We start from the raw sequence: 26642 nt of genomic DNA, 5'->3' as shown, positions 1-26642 counted from the left end.
TTTAGTGGGGATAAGGGATAATCTTGGGTGCAATCAAGAGGAGTGGCTTCTAAACTTGGAGTCTTAGGAGGATCATCCATCATTATAAGCTCAAGAACAAGTGAAGGAAGGTGACCTTACTTGTGCCCAAATTTTCGAACCAACTAACAATGTAAGGAACATTGTTTTTCTTATAAATCTTTCATTTTGTTATGCATGCACTAGATCTCAAGAACAAATAATTAATAAGTTAATTAGTTCACTATTAGAGGAGTCTAGTAATAGGTATATGAACCTAACAAGTTATTAGACTCCTCTAATAGTGAACTAATTAACTTGTTAATTATTTGTTCTTTAGATCTAGTGCATGCATAACAAAATGAATGATTTATAAGAAAACAATGTCCCTTACATTGAAAATTTCGGTTTAGTGGGCACAAGTAAGGTCTCCTACCTTCACTTGTTCTTGAGCTATGATGAGTATTAGGACGATCCTCCAAAGACCTCAAGTATAGAAGTCACTCCTCTCGATTGCACCCAAGATTATCCCTTATCTCTACTAAATAATATGTGCTAGATATTTGTTTAGTAGTTTACCTTAATATTGATTACTAATACTCATATATTACACTAATAATATTAGTAATCTTTATGAACAAATTGAATCAAAACTCATATTTTGATAGAGAGAAAACTATGAACATGTGTGAGGTTTTGCATGTTGTATTTTTGGAGAATGTGAGAGAGGTTGAAAAGAGAACAAAAGCTCTTCACTCTTGTGAGTGAGCCGGCCCCTAGGCCTTAATAAGAGCATTTTTATGTTCTCAAAACTTACTTCCCCTATGCTCATCAAAAGAGCAAATTTCTCTTCTCAAAAACTCACTACCCAATGCACATGTTGGAGTGAATTATAAAAGAACAAAAGGCTCCTCTTACCCACTTGATGGTGCGGCCCTTTTGCTCTTAATATGGTCCATATTTGTCTTATAATATTTGTCCCACAAATGCTTATAAGTCTTATGTTTAATTATCTCACATAATTAAATATTAATTTGATCATACAACAATTATGACACAAATTAATAAACATATATTCACTCAACTTATTGAGTAATATTTTATCATTATATCAACATATAATGGGTCCCATAATAGCTAGTTAGTTAAATTCACAACCTCTTGTAAATGTAAATAACTAATTACCTCTACCTCGAAACTTTATAAAACCTCAACATAATTTAGTGAATTAACATATTAATCCACTAAATATGATCTTATTTAATCACATTATAATAAGATACATATTTCCTCTCATAAATATAAATTGTTCATATTTAAGGAATTAATCAACTTGTAGCAACATACAATTAATTAACTTTATAGATAAGGGCATCATCCTTTAGGTGTGACTCTTCTAATAGTGAACTAATTAACTTGTTAATTATATGTTCTTTAGATCTAGTGCATGCCTAACAAAATGAAAGATTTATAAGAAAAACAACGTTCCTTACATTGTTATATGGTTCGAAATATATGGGCACAAGTAAGGTCACTTTCCTTCACTTGTTCTTGAGCTTATAATGATGGATGATCCTCCTAAGACTCCAAGTATAGAAGCCACTCCAATAAATTGCACCCAAGATGAATCCCAAAAATCTCTACTAATATTAACTAGATATGTAGTAGAAATAATACCTTAATAATACTAATATTCTTGCATTACTACCTCTAGTAATATATGATGAGTGTATTAGTATTTATAGAGAGTTTTGTACAATTGCATGTGAGGAAAACTTAGAGAGAAAAACAACACAAGCACCAACAAGAAAAATGAGCAAAAATGCTCTCTTATTAAGGCCAAAACCGGTGGCCCTCTTCCCATGTAGGGAATCTTGTGCTTTTGTTTTTAGTCTATTGTTTAGTTATAGGTAGAGTGTAGGATGTAGGCTTGTAAGATGTAGTATGTAAAGCCTAGTGTGATATGTCATAATCACATAATAAACAACATCAACATAAGACAAAAGAGCATCTTTGCTCATCTTATAGTGGCCGAAATATTGGTCCTTTTATGGACCATTTTTGCCTTTTGTTATTTGTCCCACAAATGCTTATAAGACTTATGTTTAACAATCTTACATATTTAATTATTAATGTAATCATTTAACACTTAAATATTACAATTAATAATATAATATACACTCCACTTTTTGAGTAGTATACTACCATTATATCAACATATAATGGGTCCCATAATTGCTAGTTAGTTAAAATTACAACTTCTTGTAACTTTAAATAACTAATTACCTCTACCTCAAAACTTATATTAATACCTCAACTAATTTAGTAAATTAACACTTAATAACTAAATTTAATCTTATTTAATCACATTAAAATAAGACGCAAAATTTGCACTCCCATGATTAAGGAATTAATTAATCTGTATCGTATACAATTAATTAAATATGATGTTTGTATCTATACCACTTGTTAATTATTTGTTAATTATTTGTTTAATTATCTATACCACTATCCATTTCCAATTAATTCCGGTATAGATACAAACAATAACCGATTATTAGATATATTAATTAAAAATCTGTATCGCATACAATTAATTAATCCGATTATTAGATATATCTTGGTCTTGGTAGTCATAAAAGTTGTTTGCATGGTGTTTGTATCCTTTAAACACGGGTTGTATTTTGGATATTGGTGATTTGGTTTTCAACCCAAATCACTTGTTTTATTATGTTGTTTGTTCTAAAATCATCATCATCATTAATTACTTGCGTAGAGAAACATTAGATAAACAACTCAAATTGATCAAGTAGACGATTATGATGATGGGATCATTATATGTCCATAAGCTATGAATCTGATTCTCCTTATGTCTTTGTTACTTAAGGTAACAATTTATTTACATAAGATCAATTCTAAAGTTGAAATGAGTTTTTGAATTCATCAAGTAGGGAATTCACGATACCAAATGGACATATTATTCTAATTGGATGGTCAACCGTGAGATACCTAAAATAGAGAGTCTATTAAACCATATTACATGAATCAAACTACCATGTTTGGGATGGCCTTTTGAAGGCTAATACATTATCTTGGATAAATCCCAATACTCCGTTAAATATATATATATGTTTGTGCCTCACAAAGCTATCTCTCGAGAAATTAGGTGTATTTCTGAGAAATAGAGTGGGAGTAGATTGAATCGTCACAAACATCTCTTATAGTTGAAATGTTACTTTGTGAAAGTAATTGAATTATACGTCACAAACATCTCTTATAGTTGAAATGTTACTTTGTGAAAGTAATTGAATTATAGAGTGGGAGTTGGTATTGAACTATTATCTATGAAGATAGAATGAGAGCATAGTTCAGTGGGAGTCTATCGCACATGTCTTATTGTTTAAAAATATTACTTTGTGAAAGTGATAGTATTATGACCATGTTACATTTGAGCCGAACATGACCATGTTACATTTGAGCCGAAGCATTACAATCCGAAAATTGTTGCTCATGAGTAGATTTACTTTAAAGTGAGGGTCTCTTTAAAGGGAAATAGAGCTTTAGAGTACACAAATGCATAAGATTTACATAAAGATGTTGATCAAGATAAATTGTGTTAGGGATTGCCACATTTCATTAAATGAAGAATGGCAAATAAAATTTCGCTTTTCTAAAATGGGAATTTAGAGAAGGAAGTGTTTTAAAACACAAAACCTTAGATGAAGATCTAAGAATCCTAACATATTATGCGTAGCTTTCTTCAATGATCATTAGAATGATCTTAAGCAAGCATTAAAGGATTATACTTTTCGTTCATATGATTATAGTGAATTATTTCATTCACATGATTGAAGAATCATGATCTACATGAAGTTAAGTGGGAGCTAGAATTGTTTCTCCATGTCATATATGTTGATAACATATTACTTATTGAGAATAATATACCAATGATCTCTTCTGGTAAGAGTAATTGGGAGACATGGAAAGGGATGCAAAGTATTCTACATTTTGAATCTATGTGAGAGAAAATTGGCATAGAGTTAAGAGTCTTATGAAGATAAGTTCTTTCGTATCTGTTTAACATCAACAAAGTTGAATGGCTTATTCATGATGATGAAAGTGGAATTACTATGATGGAATCATAGTCGTTCACTGAACCCATTAAGTTGTTGATTACATGAAATCGATTGCTAATGTTTCCGCCATTAGAACGATTATTTATGCCAACAAACGCACGTGCTGTGATGTACCATATGCTAGGTGCATGATAAGTCAATAATAAGTTAATTCATATGATGGGCTTGTGAAAGCCTTAAAGTACAATTGATGACTTGTACACATGTTTGGATCATAAACTAAGTTAAAGTGTTGAAGGGTTGCACCAACTTTAGTTTCCAAGCTTAAAAGGGATTTGATGAAATCCTAAGCAAATGTTATTGACAAAGGAGTAAGAAACTAAGAAATGTGTTTTAGTTTTGCGCATTGCAAATTCTACAAAAGGAATCTAAGTAAATTGTGATAAAATAGTCATCGAAGGGATTAAGGGTGAATCCCTCTACAAGTGACTTTATCACAAGTTATGCGATAACAGTGGGAGCGTCTTTCAAGTTAAAAAGCCCAAGTCTAGTATGAAGTCTAGACATATACTTGGAGAAATTCATGTCATTAAGAGATGACATTGAATGGAAGGAAATAGCAATTAATTAAATTGGAATATATGGATATCGGGTATATCCACTTGCCAAGCTTGTATTGCATTTTAACTAGTGTTTTTATAACACTAGAGATTATAGAATATGAAGTAGTAATAGTATATTGACTATTCATATGTGATAATCACATTTATCGTTTGAGTTTTTAATTAAACTCACCCGGTACCTTGTCGTATCCGAATGGGTTGTAGAGACAAATTGAACCCCATTAAAGTGAACTGGATTGACATGGTATTAGCCCCTAGTTATTTATATGAGGTGACGTCTCGAAGTGACTAGAGTGTGATGCGATTGATGGCAAGTTCAAGTGCCATAGAGTCATATGGGATGACTAGTCGATCACATAGACAGAATGTATGGGACAACTGTCTTGGGCAAAGCGTGACCGCTTATAGAGTTCTGGTAATTCATAAAGCCTGGTCGTGGCAAGAGCTACTATAGTATTATTATGAGTCAATTCTTTTGACTAGAGACTATTCGCCCAAGTTGGCACCACTTCTGATTAGCTTTGATTTATACTCTACGATTTCTTAAACGAGGTCAAACAGGGTATATTTTGGGTTATGATGGACTGTGGCTGAACGAAGGGAATAGGGCGATAGGAATTGTCCACCCCTTGTCAGGGTTGTTTGAAATCTCAAGGCCACTCGAGGAGTAGTTAACTGGAAATGCGTGGCCACGCTCGGAAGGTATCTATGATAGATAACTCCGGTCAGACAGTTAATCTCCAGATCGAGAAAACCACTCAAGATATGATCAAATGTAAGTACGACCTGCAAGACACCTTGCATTGAGTGGGAGATTGTAATAGGACAAGAGAATTGGTGACGCACACTTGTCGAGGACAAGTGGGAGATTGTTGGGAAATGTGTCCTCAACAATAGTGCGATCACATGATTTAATATCATAATTAAATCTCAAATTAAGAATACGTGAGGGATGATTCTTTATACAAATGATCGACCGTCATTAATCGGTAATGATTGGCTAACTAGAGTTTGACATTACTGTCGTGCGACGGTGGTGGTCAGTTGATCCCTTTAGGTCACACCTATAGGATGAGGCCCAAATAGATATTTAATTAATTGTATGTGATACGAATTAATTAATTCCTTAATTATGGGAGTACAATTTTGCGTCTTATTTTAATGTGATTAAATAAAGATTAAATTTGGTAATTAAGTGTTATATTACTAAATTAGTTGAGGTATTAATATAAGTTTTGAGGTAGAGGTAATTAGTTAATTAAAGTTACAAGAAGTTGTAATTCTAACTAACTAGTAATAAAGGGACCCATTATATGTTGATATAATGGTAGTATACTACTCAAAAAGTGGAGTGTATATTATATTATTAATTGTAATATTTAAGTGTTAAATGATTACATTAATAATTAAATATGTAAGATTGTTAAACATAAGACTTATAAGCATTTGTGGGACAAATGACAAAAGGCAAAAGTGGTCCATAAAAGACCAATATTTCGGCCAAATATGAGATGAGCAAAGATGCTCTTTTGTCTTATGTTGTTGTTAGTTAATGTGTGAAAGAGACACTACATACTAGCATTGCATACTACATCTTACACCTAAATCCTACAATCTACCAAAAGCAAAAACAAAGTGAATAAAACAAAGGGAAAAAGATTCCCTTGTAGCTTAAAAAGGCCACCGGTTTTTTGCACCAAGAATGGGCATTTTTGGTTGCTTATTTTTCACTTGCTTGTTTTGCTAGTTTAAGTTGTTTCTCTCTAAAATTCCTCACATGCAAAAATTCATTCAAACTCTCAACAAATACTAATATACCAAATCTATTACTAGAAGTAGTAATATAAGAATATTAGTATTATTAAGGTAATATTTCTACTACATATCTAGTTAATATTAGTAGGAATTTTGGGATTAATCTTGGGTGCAATTTATTGGAGTGGCTTCTAAACTTGGAGTCTTAGGAGGATCATCCATCATTATAAGCTCAAGAACAAGTGAAGGAAGGTGACCTTACTTGTGCCCATAATTTCGAACCATACAACAATGTAAGGAACATTGTTTTTCTTATAAATCTTTCATTTTGTTATGCATGCACTAGATCTAAAGAACAAATAATTAACAAGTTAATTAGTTCACTATTAGAGGAGTCTAATAATAGGTATATGAACCTAACACGTAGGGACCACAGGACGACGGGTAGCTCATCGGCCCATCTTCCTTTAAGGTCTTCCACTGTCTTCTTCAAACCGTTGAGGATTGTCTTATTGGCTGCCTCCGCCTGTCCGTTGCTCTGTGGGTGGCAGACGGAGGAGTACGCATACTTGATGCCAAGCTCTTCTAACCAGTTCATTATCAGGTCACTCCAAAATTCTCGGCCGTGGTCAAATACCATGACTTGGGGCAATCCAAAACGGGTTATAACATTCTCCCAGATTACCTTTCTGACGGCCGCTGTGGTCTTGGCCGGTACTGCTACAGCTTCAACCCATTTGGTGAAGTAATCAACGGCGACGATCAAGAACTTCATTCCTCCGGAGGCCGTTGGAAACGGCCCTAGCATATCCATCCCCCACTGTGCGAAAGGAAGGGGGCTAAGCACCGGTTGTAGGTCTCGGGAAGGAGCATGTATCACCGGGGCATGCATCTGGCAGTTCGTGCACCTCTTGGTCTTCGTTCTGGAGTCTTGAAGCATGGTGGGCCAGAAGTAGCCGGCTCGGAGAGCTTTGTGGGCTAGTGTTCTTGCCCCCATGTGGTGTCCGCATATGCCTTCGTGAATCTCTGTTAGTATTAGCTCTGCGTCGGCTGGTCCGACACATTTCAAGAGTGGTCTTATTACGGACCTTCTGTACAGCTCTCCTTCGAACACCAAGTATCTGGCGGCGATCCTTTTTATCTTGGCCGAGAGATTGCGGTCCTCCGGCAACTCACTTGTGACTTTGAATTTTATTATTGGAGTCATCCACGTTGTCTCGGCCTCTACGTTGCCTATCATGCCGACATCCTCGGTGATGCTCTTCGTATTCCTGATATCTACCAGCACGGTTCGGCTGACATTCTTGATGGTTGAGCTGGCAAGTTTGGAGAGAGCGTCGGCCCGGTTGTTCTCAGATCTGGGAATGCATTGGATTTGGAAAGATTTCAATTTTGCTATGTCAGCTTTTACCGTTTCCAGGTATCTTACCATCCCGTCATCCCGAGCCTCAAACTCTCCTCTGATTTGGTTAGTAACCAAAAGTGAGTCTGTCTTCAACACAATGTGTTCTGCTCCGGCGGCTCTGGCCATCTCGACTCCGGTTATCACCGCTTCGTATTCGGACTCGTTGTTCGAGGCCGAGAAGGTAAATTTCAAGGCGTACTCAAACTCGTCTCCGTTTGGGCTGATGATAAGGATGCCGGCTCCCGAGCTGTTCGTCGTGGAGGAGCCGTCGGTGTAAACCTCCCATACACCTGGGTTTGGCTCTTCTTGATATGTGCATTCGACCAGGAAATCTGCAAGTGCTTGCCCCTTTATCAAAGGCCTTGGTTTGTACTGAATGCCGAAGCCAGAGAGTTCCACTGCCCATTTGATAAGCCTACCGGATTGTTCGAATTTCTCCAAAGCTTTTTCCAATGGTTGGTCGGTCAGGACCGTCACGGGGTGTGCGTCGAAGTAGGGTTTTAACTTCCTTGCGGCAACGACGACGGCGAAAGCTGCTTTTTCAATTAGCGGGTAATTCCTCTCGGCCGGCAACAGTGTATGGCTGACAAAGTAGATTGGGTGTTGCTGTTTGTCTTCTTCCCTGATGATCACGGCACTGACCGTGGCCGAGGTAACTGCTATGTATAGGTATAGCGTCTCCCCATGATCGGCTGGACAGAGTTGGGAGAGTCCAAGATGATCTTTTAGTTGCTTGAAAGTCGTGCTCTGTTCCTCCCCCACCTGAAGTCTTTATTCCCTTCAACACTTTGAAGAATGGGGTGCTCTTGTCGGCCGACCGAGAGATGAAACGGGCTAGAGCCGCCATTCTCCTGTCGCCAAACATCATAACCTCTTTTCGATTCCTTGGTTCCTGCAGATTTAGGATTGCTTGGACTTTATCGGATTGGCATCAATGCCCGCACCGACGAGTACACCGAGGAATTTACCTGCCCGGACACCGAAGTTGCACTTCATTGGGTTGAGCTTCATCTTGTATTTCCTTAGTGAACAAAATGTTTCCCGTAAATCGGCCAGGTGCTCGCTGTCAGACTTGCTTTTCACAATAGCGTCGTCGACGTAAGCCTCAATGTTTCGCCCTTTTTTATTTTGGAATACTTTGTCCACCAGTCTGGTGTACGTTGCACCGGCGTTTTTCAAACCAAACGGCATCATTTTGTACATGTATGTGCCGTTCGCGGTGATGAATGCGCATTTAGGCATGTCCTCCTCATCCATGAATACCTGGTGATATCCCGAGAAGGCGTCTAGCAGGCTCAGCATGGTGTAGCCTGCCGTGGCGTCGATTAAGCTATCTATTCGAGGCAAAGGGTAACAATCCTTGGGGCATGCTTTATTAAGGTTGGTAAAATCTACGCACATTCTCCATGCCCCCGATGATTTCTTCACCATCACGACGTTGGCTAACCACTCAGGATAAGTACAAGGCATAATAAAGCCCGCCGTTAGTAATTTATCTACCTCGGCTTTGATGGCGTCATCTTTCTCGGCTGAGGAGTTTCTCATCCTTTTCTTGACAGGGCGAGCGGTGGGGAGTACGTTTAGCTTGTGAATGATTACCTCCCGGCTCACGCCTGGCATCTCGGCCGCTGAGTAGGCGAAGACGTCTTTGTTTTCCCTCAGCAGATCTAGGAGAGCGACTCTGAACTTTGGTTCCAGGTCGACACCGATAGTCACGGTGCGACCTGGGTCAATCTCTACCTCCTCGGTCTCCGCTCCCTCTACCATGCCGACGGTGGTATCCGTGTGTTCGCCATCCTGTCGTAAGGATGGGCTCTTCCCCTTTTCTGATTTCTTCGCCGCTTTGAAGGATTGCAGGTTGCACCCTCTGGCGGATACTTGGATATTCACCACCTCATCGTTCTCGTTCTTCGAGACGAGTTTATGCGCTTCCCCCCGGTCCGAGACATACATCAATGTCAGAGCCCGGATGGACATCACCGCATCAGCCTCACTCAGGGTGTCTCGGCCTATGAGGACGTTGTAGGCGGATGAACCGTCAATGACCACGAATTCCGACATAACGTTCTTGGCTGCACCTCGCTCTCCGAACATTACTGGCAGCCTGATTGACCCCAGGGGTGCCATGCCGGCCCCAGAGAAGTTGTACAACGGGCTGGTGCAGGGGGTCAAGTCTTCAACCTTCAGACCGAGGCTAAGAAAGCATTCTCCGTACATAATATTCGTGTAGGCCCCTGTGTCAATTAGGCACCTTTTCACCAAGTGGTTGGCTATGTCCAGGTGGACTGTAAGTGGATCGCTGTGAGGAGCGACGACTCCATCGTAGTCCTTCCTCCCAATGGTCATATCGGGGACGTTGGAAGCGGGGGTTACTGTGTTGGGCACAAAGTTGATGGCCTGATATAGCTCATTCAGGTGCCGTTTGTACCTACGAGTGGACTCACCGTTCTCGTTGCCCCCGATGACAACATTGATTACTCCTACCCGTTCTGAGATGGATTTCTTATTTGATCCGCCGGCGTCTTCTTTTCGGCCTCCGGCAATGTATTTTCCTAGGCTTCCCTTCCGGATCAGTTCCTCATTGGCATTTTTCAGATGTCGGCAATCGTTCGTTAAGTGGCCGGTGTAGCCGTGGTATTCGCAGAACTGGCTTGTGTCACCGTCGCCCCTCGGCTTAGGGGGCCTTTCCCACTTCTGACCTTCGCTTCTGCTCAGGGCGAAGACTTCTGCGGCGGATACGACCAGGGGGGTGTGACCATTGTACTGCTTTCGGTAATATGGTGCCGAACTCCCCCCGGCGCCCGCCGAGTTCTGTTTCCTGGCGGACCTGTCGGACCGTGACCTATTGTCGTCACGGCGCCTTTCATCCGGGTTGTCCTCCCGGTGGCTCCTCTTCCCTGAGTGCCCAGTCTCGCTGTGGTCTACCCAGGTTTTGTGGTAGTCCTCTACCTTGATGGCTACTATATATTAATTCCAGAAACCAGTGGACTTCAATTTAATTAAAGAAAGTTATACAAATTAGTTATACTATATAGTTTTAAATCACTAGCACTGTGTGATGGACCCGATTAAGGGATCCCAATGCAAATATTATATAGTTTGGGTTAAAATTAAATTATATAGAAGCTTGATAATTTTCCTAAACATTTGTAAGAGAATAAAACATAGTCAATTTCCTTAAAATAAATAAATTAATTAATTAAGATAATCAATTTCCCTTAAAATAAAATAATTAATTAAGATGGTCAATTTCAAGGAGACTAGAAGAAAGAAGATGCTTGGTAATTTTCCTAAATATTTATAGAAGACTAGAAGATGGTCAATTTTCTTCAAATAAAATAATTAATTAGTATAAACATGCACACTTATGGTATTAATTATTATCATCATAAAATTATATATTAAATTTAAAATCTATGCAATTTTACTAAACATTATAGTTTATTAGATGTATAGAGATGTTAATCTATATATATATATATATAAAAGAGAGTTTTTTCGAGCGATATTAGAGCGTCCACATCATCAAAAATTAATTTAGGAAAGTATAATTTTTGATGTAAAAATAAAGTGGAAAATCTTTTAATTATTATAATATGTATATTTCCTAAATTATATTCAAGTGATATTCCCAATTTTTATATCAAACTTTTACATTTTATTTGGCAAAAAAATATCGTTAAAAAAATTATGAAAATAATATAATTAGCTTTGTGGTAAAAAATGTTATCATTAGAGTATAGATTTCATATTATTTGCACATATTAAAGATTGTGTACTTCTTAATACGTAAAATTGTGTACTTTTTAGTACGTTTTGTCACATTGGAAAGTAAGTAGGTGTGGTGAATATACTACATATAAATAGTAGAATTGTCCCACATCGAAAAATTAGTATAAGTTGATGTGATCCTATGATTATAAATAGGAGGCATATTTGGAACTTATGTATTCACCCAAAATTTTTTGAGTCTCATAAATATTGTTTTAAAGAGCTCTTAAGATTAAAAATTTACTAATAGTTGTCTTCTGAATGCAGTAATAGAGCGTTAATAAGTCGTTATATGTACGATGTAGAGATTTCTATCTAATGATCGAGATTAAGTGGTTTTACCTTTAAAGAAAAATAATATGTATACAATAGTGGTTTGTTTAAGAAGAGACATGTATTTCTTGGTATGTTATATCTTTCACATTGAAAAATAATGTAGGCATGATGAACATAATACGTCTAAATAATTAAATTATGCATCTCACATTCAAATAATAGCATACGGTAAGGTGATTCTATAAATATAAATAGGAGGCATCCTTGAAACTTAAGTATTAACCCAAAATTTTAAGGTAAAATAGAAGAACATTTCATTCAATCATGTTCTCATTACACTATAACAATAAGGAGCAATACTAATTATTTAGAATTACACATACAATTGTTCATCATTAAACTATTACAAAATATTACGAGTAATACAATATGTAGAAGTTGTGTAGAAGTGAGCTAGATAACCCGTCCACGAGACCACGAGTTAGTTAAATATGTAGAAGTTGTGTAATTGGTGTGTATTTCATTAATTAACCATAATGTACGTATATAGGAGAGGCAATACAATAACCTAAAGATACAAAAATTCTAGGGCAAGCAAAGTATACAAAATACAATAGGCTGGCATCTGTTCGTCCCCTCTCACCCCATAAGTCCATTATATAAATATAAAAGATATGTACTTTTTAGTATGTTATATTTCCCACATTGAAAAATAATGTAGGTGTGGTGAATATATTATGTATAAATAATAGAACTGTCCCATATATATACATTTTCTATATTATATAAAAGTGATGTTTATAATTTTGATATAAAAACTTTATATTTCATTTGACAAATAAGTATCTATGAAAATTATATAATTAGATTGTTATAAAAAAATGTTATCATTAGAGTGTAGATTGTATTGTATTGTATTTTCTCATTATTAAATCGGGTTGATGTCAAAGTAGGTGCATAAAAAATGGTGTACTTATTATGTTATTTGTCCTACATTGAAAAGTAATGTAAGTGTGGTGAATATACTATGTATAAATATTAGAATTGACCCACATCGGAAGATTACCATAAGGCAGGGTGATCTTATGATTATAAATAGAAGTCATAACCCAAAATCTTTTGATTCTCTTAAGTATTGTCAGAGAGAGCTCTTAAAAGAGTTTGTATTACTGTCTCTACAATAATGATTTCTAACCTAAGCTAATCTTTGGAAAATCTTTTAGTTATTATAATATATACTCTGTATTTCTTATTTTATATTCAAGTGATGTTTCTAATTTTTATATAAAAACTTTTACATTTCATTTGGCAAAATAATGTCAGTAAAAAAATTATGAAAATAATATTATTAGATTCATGGTAAGAAATGCTATCATTAGAGTATATATAGATTTCATATAATTTGCACATATTAAAGATGGTGTATTTCATAGTATGTTATATGTCTCACATTGAAAAATAATATAGGTGTGATAAATATACTACATATAAAAAATAGAATTTTCTCACATCGAAATATAGCATAAGGTGGGTGATTCTATGATTATAAATAGTAGGCATCCTTGGAACTTAGGCATCAACCCAAAATCTTTTGAGTCTCTTAAGTATTGTCTTAGAAAGCTCTTAAAAGATTATATCATTATATTTTCTACCTATAGATTTTATATGTCCCATATTGAAAAATAATGTAGGTGTGGTAAATATACTACTTTTAAATAATATAATTAGAATTGTGTTAAAAAAATTTCTATAATTAGAGTATAGGTTCCTATCATTTGCACATATTTTAATTATGATAAAAAAATAGAAAATAAACGTCCATGGTAGCATGTGTAATCTATCGAAATTCAAGGTTACCATGAGAAATTTTCAATATTATAATGATATAGTTAATTAAATTTTCATTTAAAAGAGAGAGATATCCGTACCAATAAAATAATAAATGGGTATTATTTTTTAATTGTTATTTTATTTCCACGACATCAAACATAACGTCCATTTAACAGCCTTTACATTAGGGGGTACCATGGGCAAAAAAATGGACCTCAAGAGTACCATAGGCAGATTCTTAAAAGTAGGGGTAACATGAAAAATCTGACAAAATTAAGGGGTATCACGGGAAATTTCCATATCTCAATTATGTTAATTTTTTTTTTGAAGAAAAACAACGTACAAATATTAATGGAGAGTACTTGATCATATTATTAAATTTAAATATAACTATTAGATATAATGAGTAGCAATTGTCTGTATTCGGTATTCGAGATCTGGTTGGATGTCGAACTAAGTGCAAAAAAGATGGTGTAATTCTGAATATGTTATTTGTCCCACATTGAAAAACAATGCAGGTTTGATAAATATATATTACGTATAAATAGTAGAATTGTCCCACATCAGAAAAAAATCCAAGTTTTATAAATATATTATTTATAAATAGCAGAATTGTCCCACATCGAAAGATTAGTATAAGGTGGGGTGATTATATGATTATAAATAAGAGTTAACCACGTATATATTAATCTTTTATTTTTTTAAAAAGAGATATTTTAATAATATGTAAACAAGTCATAAGACATAGAATGTAAATATTAAACCCATATAAAGTTTTTTTTTGCATTATAAATAAGTTAATTACCCCGTTGCAACGCACGGGCATTCAAACTAGTACATTATAATAATAAGTCCAATTCTAGATGCTGAAATTTTAGGCGGGAAAATTTGGAGATCCACCTATTCTTTTAGTAAAAAAATAGGGGATTTTAAAAATCAAACCTACATTAGCCCGTTAGCCCGTTTTAGAATATTCGTAATTTTGTTACATTATTTATCCTTTGTACTTCACTTATACGAAGTACTCCGTATTAGATTAAAAGTATTGGTGCCCGGCTTCGACCGGGCTACGGAAAATTCTTACGAATCTTTTTTGTCAACAGGACTCAATGCGACCGCAAATCTGGGATTGTATAACACACTATCAACGTGACAATACAGCTAAACCCGTGAATTTCACGGGTAATAGAACTAGTTTGTCTGTGATAAATGTAATAGACGGTTTCTTTGGCCGTATAATACCATTTAATTCATAAATATTCTAAGTATGTAACTAACAACTATATACGTACCATTTTACGAGTTACGACATAGGCAACTATATACGTATCATTTTACGACATAGCCACATAGGCATAAATATACAAATTATGATTCTACTTTCTACGAGTAATTATGTTTTCTTCTAAGAATACTTTTGTAAAAAATTGCGATTCATAATCTAAAACTAGCCAGTAATTTTTGTGTAAGACTTTTATATACTGTATAACAATTCTTTTATATATTGTGAAAAGAGTAGAATTTGTATTTGAAAAAGCACGATCCGAATAATGGGTAACGAATCAATGAACCGTCTATATCGTAAAACGGATTTTTACTTCATATATTTTGTACGGGTAACAGACGGAAACGTGTTGGAGTTTTCTCTGCAGTTACTAGTTATAGTTACTACAACAGCTAAAACAAAGTTGACACTTTGACACAATTCTCCGAGTTGAATCACGGGAGTCAAACCTAGATCCTTCGTCGTTAAAACTTAGAACCCTTTTTCCTTCAAAGAATTAGGGTTTAAAAAATCCCCAATTTCATCCCTCAATTCAAATCAAATGCAGATACACATTCATTAATTTAATCGCACACTTCGCAATTTCATCCTCAATCTGCAAATCTCGGAGCTCAATTTGCGCAAAATCAAATCAAATCACATGACATGACATTTTCGGCGATTAAGAAGAACTTATTGATCTTCGCTCTCATTTTCTTGATTATCAATCGAAGCGATGTCGTTACGCAGCAGGATTCGAGTACTAACAAGTTTCGAAATCGAACTGCTACGGATGATGAAGCTGCATACCCTAATTTGTAAGTTTTGTGCAATTTGTGTGTTTTAATTGATATTAGTTTTGATTTGTTTGATTAAAATTGGGCGAATTTGATGTTTTAGGGATGAGAATGATTTGTTGAATACGCAATGTCCTCAGAATTTGGAGCTGCGATGGCAAACTGAAGTCAGCTCTAGTATTTATGCATCACCTTTGATTGCGGATATTAACAGGTTAGTTGTTGATGATTTCGTTGTGATTTCAATTGCATTGCGGCATTTTACCGGTTTCTGTGTTGCTTCCTGCTCTTTTTAGTTGTTACTCCCTCCGTCCCTGTCAATTGTTTAGCTTTTCTATTCTTTGTGACGAGTATTTTAATCGAAGTAAACAAGTGACTGGTACGAGAGTACTTTGATTTTTATCGTCCAGGAAGTGCTTTGTTGTAACCGTATATGCTACTAGAATCAGTTTTTATTTGCTGTGAACTTGGTCCAACTCTTCTTTGGTGTTGAATTGAGTACGACATTAGTAGGTCATACCTTGTGTAACTCAGACTCGATTTCAAGTATCAGACGGCATTGGAAGTATCTGACTCCATTAGCATACGCCTCTTTGCCACGTTTATCTTTTGAAATGATGCTATTTCACCGGTGCAAATCTCTTTGCCATAAATAAACTTCTTTTCAATCTGAGGTATCACGGGCTCAAAACTGTAGGCAATCCATATTTTTTAGATCATGGTATAAAAACTTGGCTGTTATGTTCTGGAATTTGCAGCTGCCTTCACAGTATTACCTTTTACATAACAATCTGTGCCAACCAATTCTTTATAATATGACCCCATTCCTTACTGATATATATGACTCCATTCCTTACTGATATATATGACTCCATTCCTTACTTTATGATTAAATCTTTGTTATCCATTAATTTTCGAGTAAAAATATCGCTCAAAGACTCAAAATACATACCACCAAAATGCGGTGGGTGTGTGTAAAAAAGACATAAAAGTGACAACATAGACGAATAACGTTGAATATCTACATAATGTTGTTAGCACTTTTGGTAAACAATTTTGAAATTATAGCTGAATTTTCACCCTTGACGTTTCATCCATGACACCTCATACCGCAATTTTGTAACCAAAACTGTTGTCGACTCTACATTTTTGTACATGGATGAGGTGTACGCTATTATGTTCTTCTCTTATTGAGATAATCATGTAGTGTGAGTCTTCTTATAATTGGATATTAATATTGTCACTGATGTTGTGTACAGTGATGGGAAACTAGAAGTTGTTGTTCCTTCGTTTGTTCATTACCTGGAAGTACTAGAAGGGTCAGATGGAGATAAAATGCCAGGTTATTTTTGCTCATTTTGCTCTCTTTTTTGTGTGCAGTTGGCAACTACTATTCTTCTGCAGTTTTTGTAGGTGCTGAAAGATATTTTTGCCTAGTGTTGTGGCTTTTAAACTGGTTTTACTATACTCTGGTTTTCTTTTGAGACCCCTAGCTTTTGGTTGAATAGAAACTTCGGTGGCAGTTTGACTTGGTAGAAGTACATATGGTTTCTTCATTACGATTCCTTGATTTTTAATGCAATCATCCTTCTTGATTTTTGAATTTGCCAGGGTGGCCTGCTTATCACCAATCAAATGTTCATTCTAGCCCTCTTCTATTTGATATTGACAAAGACGGCGTTAGAGAGATAGCCTTGGCTACATATAATGGTGAAGTTCTCTTTTTTAGGTCAGTTGCCATCTCTAATGTGTTGAGTATCTTCAGATTATGACTATATGAGCACTGTGATGCTCGGACTCTTCACCTGACCCTGAGGATCCGGTGGACAGGATCCGGACATGGATCCTTGACGGATCCTTTTATGAGAAATCGGTGTGAGAGTGTTGTTTTTAACCTCTGTTTTGTACAGCAGCCCTATATCAAGAGTGATCTTGACATGAATTTTAATGCTCTAATAAAGTCTTCATTCATGTTGAACATGAAAAAACTACTTTTCCTTTCTTTTCTTTGACTTTTTTAACTAATAATCAATTTATTTTCAAAAAAAAAAAACATTAGCCGAGTCCAAATTCAAATTAGGATCCTCGTATCCGAGTCCATGTTTTTGAGATTTCAAGGATCGGACCCTCGGATCCGTGTCCGTGTCGGATCCTCGTATCCGAGTCCGAGCATCACAGTATGAGCATATGGCATTGTATATTGTGTAATTGATGGATATTTCTTTGAATAATTTTTCCCCGTATCTCAGAGCTTCAGGCTATATGATGCAAGATAAACTGGTTGTACCTCGAAGGAGAGTTCTTAAAAATTGGCATGTTGGATTAAAACCAGATCCGGTTGATCGCTCTCATCCTGATGTTCATGATGAGGAGCTCGTGCGGGAAGCTGCTGAAACGGACTTGGTGTCTCGTGAGCTATTCTGACCTTACCTTAGTAGTATAATGCTGATATTGCATTGTTTTATTTATATATCGTGATTCATGGTGCCATGGTGGACAAGTTATACAGCAAATCCTGTTCTTATTTGGAGGTCCTTGCGTCTGAGTTACAAATGTTTTTGCTGATCACTCTTTATTATTGCGCTCTTTTATTTTTTTTCGTTCAAAAGTTGCTTACTACTATTCGACATAACATCACGACATAGGACATGTAGTTGACTCAATCAACGTCAATACTTCATGATATTCAAGTATGCACAGAGAAGTGTTGCATACAAATAGGTCAAATGAAGATAAAGGTTTGACATGATAGAAGATTTTTTATTTGTATTTATTCCCTCTGCCATGATATTTGATGGATGTATCTGTGGATCTAATTGCGGTGAAGCTAAACATGAGTTGTCTAAATCAAGCATTGTTGATACTCTTGCTTATTTAATCAACTTCTGACACTGAGCAACTCCCAACACTCCCATTGGTGCTGTCGCAGATCTAAAAGATGCCAATATGGGGTCAAATTTACCTGTGAATCAGTCACATCAAGAGCAGCCCATGACGGCAAACTCATCTGTTTCTGACACACAGAGTAAAAATGATAGTCAGGGAGAAGCCAATCTGCAAATGCCTAAGAGTGTGAATTTATCTGTAGATTCTGGATCAAGTCTGCATGTTGAGAATATATCAACTTCATTGAATGAGGGAAAAATGAATGATAGCCAAGTAGAAGCAACTGCAAATGTAACAGCTAATAATTCTACAAGTACTAGGTCAGAGGGCACTGTTAATTTGGGGGATGAAAAAAGTAATGCTTCTGTAACTACTGGGTTAGATAGTGTCACAACTGCCGAGAACGGAACAAAACCCGGAAGACGGCTACTGGAAGATACTGGCGCAAAAGGAGTAGATGGTAATGGAAGTACTCATACTGCAACTGTGGAGAATAATGATGCTCTTGAAGCAGAAGCAGACTCTTCTTTCGAGTTATTTCGTGATAGTGAAGAACTGGCAGATGAATATAGCTACGACTATGATGATTATGTGGACGAGAACATGTGGGGAGATGAAGATTGGATTGAATCTGAACATGAGAAAGTGGAAGACTACGTTGATATTGATGCTCATATTTTGGGGACTCCTGTAAGTGCATTTGTTGTGCAGACAGAATTAACTGCATATTTTTGGTGAGATACTAGAGATGAAAGTGTTACTTTTTCATCTTTATCAGGTCATTGCTGACATCGATAATGATGGGGTATCAGAGATGGTGGTTGCTGTGTCTTATTTCTTTGATCGCGAGTAAGTTCTTTTTCGGAGTCATTTTCGTTAATTTTAGCCATAGTGAGTGAAACATTTATGTGACTTAGGGAATACACAATTGTAAGTACTCCTTCCGTAAGGGTCATCCTACCCAACTTTCAGGCAGCTCCTTCTATTGCCACATTATCCCGCTTCACTATTTTCTGGATCTAGGAGTCCTCATTTAAGGTCTATCCTTAAAATTTGAATTAAAGTAGCAGATTTATCCTACAGCCCGCCAAATCAACCTTCAATATTTTTCTTTTACACTGAACAATTGCCTACTCCACTTGTTCTCCTATATCTTTGCGACAAAAGCAAATGGAGCAATTCCAAAGTCCAAACTATTGGAGGGGAGTCTTGAAATACTATATATAACGTTAATTAACTCATTGTAGTCTATTTTTACATGGAGAAATGTGTTTTGAGGATTCAGTTTCTAGTGTAGGAACAATTGGAACTATCTGTTATCTGTGGAATGTTTGATATTTGTATATTGCCTTTTTATTTTAAATTTGAGTTACTGGAGTATTTGTTCAAGAGAAATTTGACTCTCCTATTTAAATTTTTATTTTAAACAGACGTAAAATTGTGTACATCGAGTTTTTAACTCTCTTACCTTACCAATTTACCCTGCCATTGGCAGGAGCCTTCGAGGCACTGGGTATTTTTCTTCTTGTATAAACTTAATTTTTGATTGGCTGCTTATGTTGGAGCTCTTTGCTTTGTTGCAAGCTGACAGTTACTACGACAAACCAGAGCATGGAAAAGAGTTGGGTGATATTGATATTGGAAAATACGTTGCCGGTGGGGTTGTTGTCTTCAATCTTGATACAAAGCAAGTTAAGTGGACTGCTCCCCTGGATTTGAGCACAGATTCCGCAACATACCGTGCTTACATATACTCTACACCAACTGTGGCTGATTTGGATAATGATGGGAATCTAGACATTCTTGTCGGGACTTCATTCGGCTTGTTTTATGTCCTTGATCATCATGGTAATGCCTTCTTTCTTCCTTTACAGGTCCTATATTTATTTGTCATGTTTTTTTTAATATTCTACTACTCCATTCAACTCTACTCTACCTATTTGTGTTTTGCACAAATATTAAGAGGGGTGGGGTTGGGTGGAAAATATTGTAAGTAAATAATGGGGTATGATGTAAATAAGTGGGGTATGAGTGGAAAAGGGTGGAGTTTGATGTAGAAGTAGTGGGGTATGAGTGGCAAATATTGTAAATAAGTAATGGGATATGAGGATAAAATGGTCATTTGGCGTTCCTTTTTAGGAAATAGGTAGAGTGGGGTTGAATGGATGAAAAAGGAAATATGGTAGAGTGGAGTTGAATGGAGGAAGTAGTATTTAGCGTTTTAATGTTTCCGTGGTTTTAACATAGTTGTGTTTTCATCACTTTGCCGTGGGGCATTTAAATTTTTGAGCTCTGACAGAAATAGTGGATGTGCAATTTCTGATTTTATTCTTCTACCTCCTGTTTTTGCCCGAGGTCCTTTTGTGATGTTAAAAGTCGTCTGCTTGTCTGCCTACATCACAAATTGTACACCAAGAAAAGCCAATTGGCTGGGTTGTTATTAGTTTTTTAAATACTTTGAAGGTTTTTGCTTCATGAATTGTTGTCAACTTACACAGGAGTTTTTCTTTTTGACATATTATATATATATTAACTAAGGGACATTTTTCGGTGATAAAATTTATTATAATTGTATTGATAAATTAAAATATCTGCTTTCAATTAATGTTAACTTGATATTAAGATATGTAAATCTTTATTTATCTTCATGAAAAGGGTTTTTTGTCAAAAACTACCTTATATTTAGGGTATTTGTAAAAAGACTACCTTATATTATTTTTTTTGTTTTCAACTACCTTTGTTTTCTTTATTTTTGTTCAATAACTACCTATGTTGAAAATCTGAAGAGATTTGGCCTGTTTAACGACATTAGTGTAACCCACATGACTTTGTTAACATCAGAAAACAATTATCAACTGCGACCAACTTCCAATTTAACTTCAGACAAGCAAAACTTATGTTTATATACTCCAATAATAATTACAAACATTCACTAAAGTAAAGTATAAGTACATCTTGACTTCCCCGAAATCGGGCCTACATAAGATTAAATCAATAAAAGAGTCTTATAAGATAGTTTAATGCCAGAAAATTGACCAAATATGGCTATACTCTTGGCATAGGTAGTTGTTGAACAAAAATAAAGAAAACAAAGGTACTTAAAAACAAAAAAAATAATGTAAGGTAGTCTTTTTACAAATACCCCTAAATATAAGGTAGTTTTTGACAAAAAACCCTCATGAAAATAAATAATTTGCCAGCAATCCTGTGGGTAACCCGGCCTCTAGAAAAAGGTGGGTAAGCGAATAAAGCGAGTAGGCTTTGGCGCATCAGAGCCCAGACCCTTTAGGCAATAGTTTTTATCATCCCGAAGGCTGGAAAGGCCCACTTCTAGAGTGAACATGCTATCATGTTAAAACGGTTTATGAATCACTTCGATCATGATGTTAGGTTGTATATAGGTCGCGATTAGGCCGCGTTAATTGCATTTAGGCCATGACGGTTGCTACTCTGATTATGACTGACACTGAGATATAATCTTAAGTGGCAAACGTGATTTACTGCTCTATAGTTGGTTTATATGCGTGTAATCTGAAAAAGTTGCCCCCTCACAACAGTTGAAAATTACATAAAAAAATAAGACACCCGCGCGTGCCGCACTCACGCTATTATAATAATTATTGATTGTCATAGTTTATCGTGGTGGTTTTAAACGTTGAATATCCTTTTTTTCGCAATTAGTTATTTTTTTTTTGCTCCTGCTACAGGTAAGGTGAGAGAGAAGTTTCCTCTTGAAATGGCTGAAATTCAAGGAGCCGTGGTGGCAGCAGATATCAATGATGATGGTAAAATTGAACTAGTGACTGCTGATGTACACGGAAATATTGCAGCCTGGACTGCTCAGGGGAAGGAGATATGGGAAACACACGTCAAAAGTCGTGTTCCTCAGGTAAAATGTAATTTTGACTTCAGTCATTTCAGGTTATTTGTATGTAGGTTACAAGATTTTTCCTGCTTCATTTGATGGGTTGTTGGAGTTATCCTGTTAGAGACCAATCTTTAGCGAGTCACAAGATACTCAAGAGATGCTTTTGTATGCCTAGTTTGTGTGGGTTAAGTCACTGAACGTTTTCTCTTGGATGCTGAATATGGCTTTTTTACTGGTTCTGTTCAAGTTATTTCTGTAAACTGTTTGTGATTCAATTCTTTGGCCGACACTTGGTAAAAGGAACTGCAATTAGTTCTATCGTTTGTTAAACATACCCTTGTTTGTGGTTCTTTAATAGAGCGATAGGGGAGAATTGCGTTGTCTGGTGCATGGTTTTAAGCTGCAGAGGAATTGTGTAAATGGGGTTCTGTAACGTAACGATTACACGTTTTGATTTGTGTACTGTTTCGTTGCCTGCTGCTGCTTTACCCGTTTACCGCCTTTTTTGTAGCACCCAATATCAGAATATACTTAGTCCATGATAACTATCTCACGCTTGTATTCTGGTGCATTTGGTTTCAAGGGCCCCACTGTTGGTGATGTTGATGGGGATGGCCATACAGATATTGTGGTTCCAACTTTGTCTGGAAATATATATGTTCTCAGCGGAAGGGATGGCAAAATTGTTCGCCCGTACCCTTATAGAACTCATGGAAGAGTGATGAATCAAGTTCTGCTTGTTGATTTGAACAAAAGGGGGGAGAAAAAGAAGGGACTAACCATTGTCACAACATCTTTTGATGGTTATTTGTATCTTATAGATGGACCGACATCTTGTGCTGATGTTGTGGATATTGGAGAAACATCGTAAGACTTGCTGCTTCTGTTCGTTCAGGTTGAATAGTTTCTCACAAATATCCAGATTCTTATTTGTCAAATGTTCTGGTAACAGATACAGTATGGCGTTAGCAGACAATGTCGACGGTGGTGATGATCTTGATCTTATTGTAACGACTATGAATGGAAATGTGTTTTGCTTTTCAACTCCATCTCCTCATCATCCACTCAAGGTGTGTGTACTTTATGTCAATATTTATGGTTTTCGTTATTGTTTGTTCATCTTGGTCTCTTGTATATTGTCCCTCTGAATTACTGTATATACAGGCATGGGGATCAACCAATCAAGGAAGAAACAATGTTGCCAGCCGGTTAAACCGGCAGGGAATTTATGTCTTGCCTTCTCATCGGAACTTCCGTGATGAAGAAGGGAAAAACTTTTGGGTTGAATTCGAGATAGTAGATTCATATAGACGTCCTTCAGGAACACAAGCGCCGTACAATGTCACGGTATTTTGTTCTTTTCATTTCTTTCATAATTATTATATTCCATCCTTTACTTTGGTATCCTACAAAAAAAGAGGCGCAAGATGTAAGAAAACACAACTGAAAACGTTATTTGGCTACAACAAATCAACAATATCCCTTTTACTTCTACTGCTCCTTATCCCTCTCTGCTGGTGGATGATGAAGTAGTTTCCCAGCAAGACGATTGAAAGATATCAACAAAATTTCCAAAGGCCTTAGGGATCCCAAAAGTGGCATTGGTGGTCGGATGTACACAACCGTATCCTTGTGTTAACAAAACAGAGATATTGCTTCCAAATGAGCCAATATGAATGCTGGAAGATGTCGAATAAATACGGAGTATTTAAAAAAGGAATTAGGAAGATCTAAGGAACATGCGTAGTTGGTGGTGCATTATTTCAGCAAGTTTCACATTTTTCTCTCTTTTATGCAGATAACCTTGTTGGTTCCCGGTAATTATCAAGGCGAGCGAAGTATCAAACAAACTCAGATCTACGATAAACCAGGTAAGTATCGTGTGAAGCTCCCAACAGTTGCGGTGAGGACCACTGGCACAGTGTTGATCGAAATGTTGGACACTAATGGTCTCTATTTCTCCGATGAATTCTCATTGACATTCCACATGTATTACTACAAGCTACTAAAGTGGCTTGTAGTACTCCCTATGCTTGGGATGTTTGGCATCCTTGTAATCCTTCAACCTCAAGAAGGCATGCCGTTGCCTTCCTTTTCGAGGAATACTGACTTGTAGTGTTGACTTCTACTGAATTATACACCCCAATGGCCTGAAATTGCCTCATATACACATCTTAGCGAGAAATGCATGAACATTATGCCACCCTTATACAGCACGAGATCTTTTATCTGGGTTACCAATAGTTCTTTTGAGAGTTTACAGCGGTATAGAAGTTGATGGTGGCCATAATTCTGATTTTGGGCCCAATTAGTACCCTTGAAGGGGCCTTCGGATGATGGACGTGTACTCGAAGAAGAAAAACCTCGAAAGAAATTGTATGTTCATCCTTCAGGGTTCAAGGTATTTATGGAATTTGTAGCCTGAACATTGTAGATTGTAATTCTTTTCAGAGACTGATAATCTTTTAGGGGTGCAGTTCTGTTCTCTTGTTTTTTTTCTTTTTTTTTTTCCGAAGTGCTTTAAAATCACGTCACAAACTTGCAATGGACGAAGTATACGATTTGGGTATAGCACAATTGATTGTGAGAATCATGACAATTAGCTTTCAACCTTGTGTGAATTTGTCTTGTGGTATTACTAACACTTAGTTTGGTTAGTTGGTAGAGTTATGAGCAGCATTATTAATTACCGGTTTAAATTTTGTTAACATTAAAACAGCTTATTCCGGTCATAATTATCGTTAGATATATAACTATATTAGTGAGTGAAGAGACTTGCCATCTCCGATTTACTTGGCTCTATTTTGATTTCCTCGCGTAGAAAATGTTTTTGAGGAACAAATTAAGCGTCAATTTTATGTTCAGCTAATATAATCAATCCAAATAATTTTACAATCCAAATAATTTTATGTTCAGCTAATATAATCAATCCAAATAATTTTACAAAGCGTCTTGCTTATGACGGGCTAATCCCGTCACAAGCTGAAGACCTCTCACAAAAAGGGAGAGGGGACAAGGTGGGGCACTCCCCGTGTGCTTCCCACTCACCTCTCAATGGGTATTTTGTGAGAGGAAATGGTATCCGTCACAAACTTGTGACGGATATCCCCGTCTTCAATGATATTTTGTGATAATTTTAAGCTAATTGTTCACTTTTAAAATTGATTGCAATGAACGATTCGTTAGATATGCTCATTTTGAAAACAAGTACTCGTAGGAAGAGTGTTTGTTCCATGATCAATGATAAAATAGTTACGAAAAACAGATAATGGGTCGCAAGAAAAGTAGTCATCAACAACTTAGAGAGAAACCATTCCTCACAAAAAATTACGAAAAAGATATACTCCGTAATTGTTTCCTTCTCTCATTCCAATCATTTCTATACATTTGTTGAATATGTGTGAATTGTATTTTAGTTGAACGTATAAAATTGATTGAAACATAGGGAATAATTATGAAACCGTCTTTCACGAGACTTACTCGTCCCGAACAAAAAAAAAAGTAAAAGAAAGAGAAATGTTCCCGAGGTTGTGCAAGGTTGATAGTGAAGTGAAGTAGTGAAGTGTAGAGATGCCCGTTGGAGAATGAGCCATTGTTTGCTTTATTTCTTTATTAATCTTTAGTTTCTTTTGTTCTTTTTCTTTTGCCACCTCTATTCTCTCTTTAATCTTCTTTTTCATCACAGTACCATGAAAGAGCGTGTTCTTGAGTTGTCCCCTTTGTTTCCTTTTTTGACTTTTGTGTCCGATCAACTTATCCCTTTTTAACCACACACTTACTTTGAATAAACTCCACTATTAATATCATCTCAAAAAACATATTTTAGCTTAAGACAAAAACATAACACAAAATCTCATTGAAGACGGCGATATCCGTCACAGGCTTGTGACGGATACCATTTCCTCTCACAAAATACCCATGAGAGGTGAGTGGGAGAGCATATAGGAGGTGCCCCACCTTCTCCCCTCTCTCTTTTTGCGAGAGGTCTTCAGCTTGTGACGGGATTAGCCTGTCACAAACAAGATGCTTTGAAAACATAAATTACCAAAAAAAAAAAAACATCTTACAGTATAAAATTTGGAACGAGTTACTTG

General features: G+C 36.2%; 1 protein-coding gene across 1 annotated transcript; it reads left to right on the top strand.

Annotated features, from left to right (window-relative positions):
* The first annotated feature begins 15366 nt into the window (after positions 1 to 15366).
* On the top strand, positions 15367 to 25158 carry LOC141595459 (protein DEFECTIVE IN EXINE FORMATION 1). Its single transcript, XM_074415429.1, has 13 exons — positions 15367 to 15815; positions 15898 to 16008; positions 17054 to 17136; positions 17406 to 17523; positions 18044 to 18204; positions 18724 to 19370; positions 19459 to 19529; positions 20272 to 20528; positions 22388 to 22569; positions 23132 to 23415; positions 23501 to 23618; positions 23713 to 23895; positions 24347 to 25158. Exons 1-13 carry the CDS (start codon positions 15664 to 15666, stop codon positions 24662 to 24664), a joined length of 2685 nt encoding a protein of 894 aa, XP_074271530.1. The 5' UTR covers positions 15367 to 15663; the 3' UTR covers positions 24665 to 25158.
* Positions 25159 to 26642: the final 1484 nt, after the last annotated feature.

The sequence above is a fragment of the Silene latifolia genome, chromosome 1 (assembly GCF_048544455.1).
Source record: "Silene latifolia isolate original U9 population chromosome 1, ASM4854445v1, whole genome shotgun sequence".
NCBI classification, from domain to species: Eukaryota; Viridiplantae; Streptophyta; class Magnoliopsida; order Caryophyllales; family Caryophyllaceae; genus Silene; species Silene latifolia.
The sequence above is the reverse complement of the archived record's forward strand: the minus strand, read 5'-3'. Positions and strand labels throughout refer to the sequence as shown.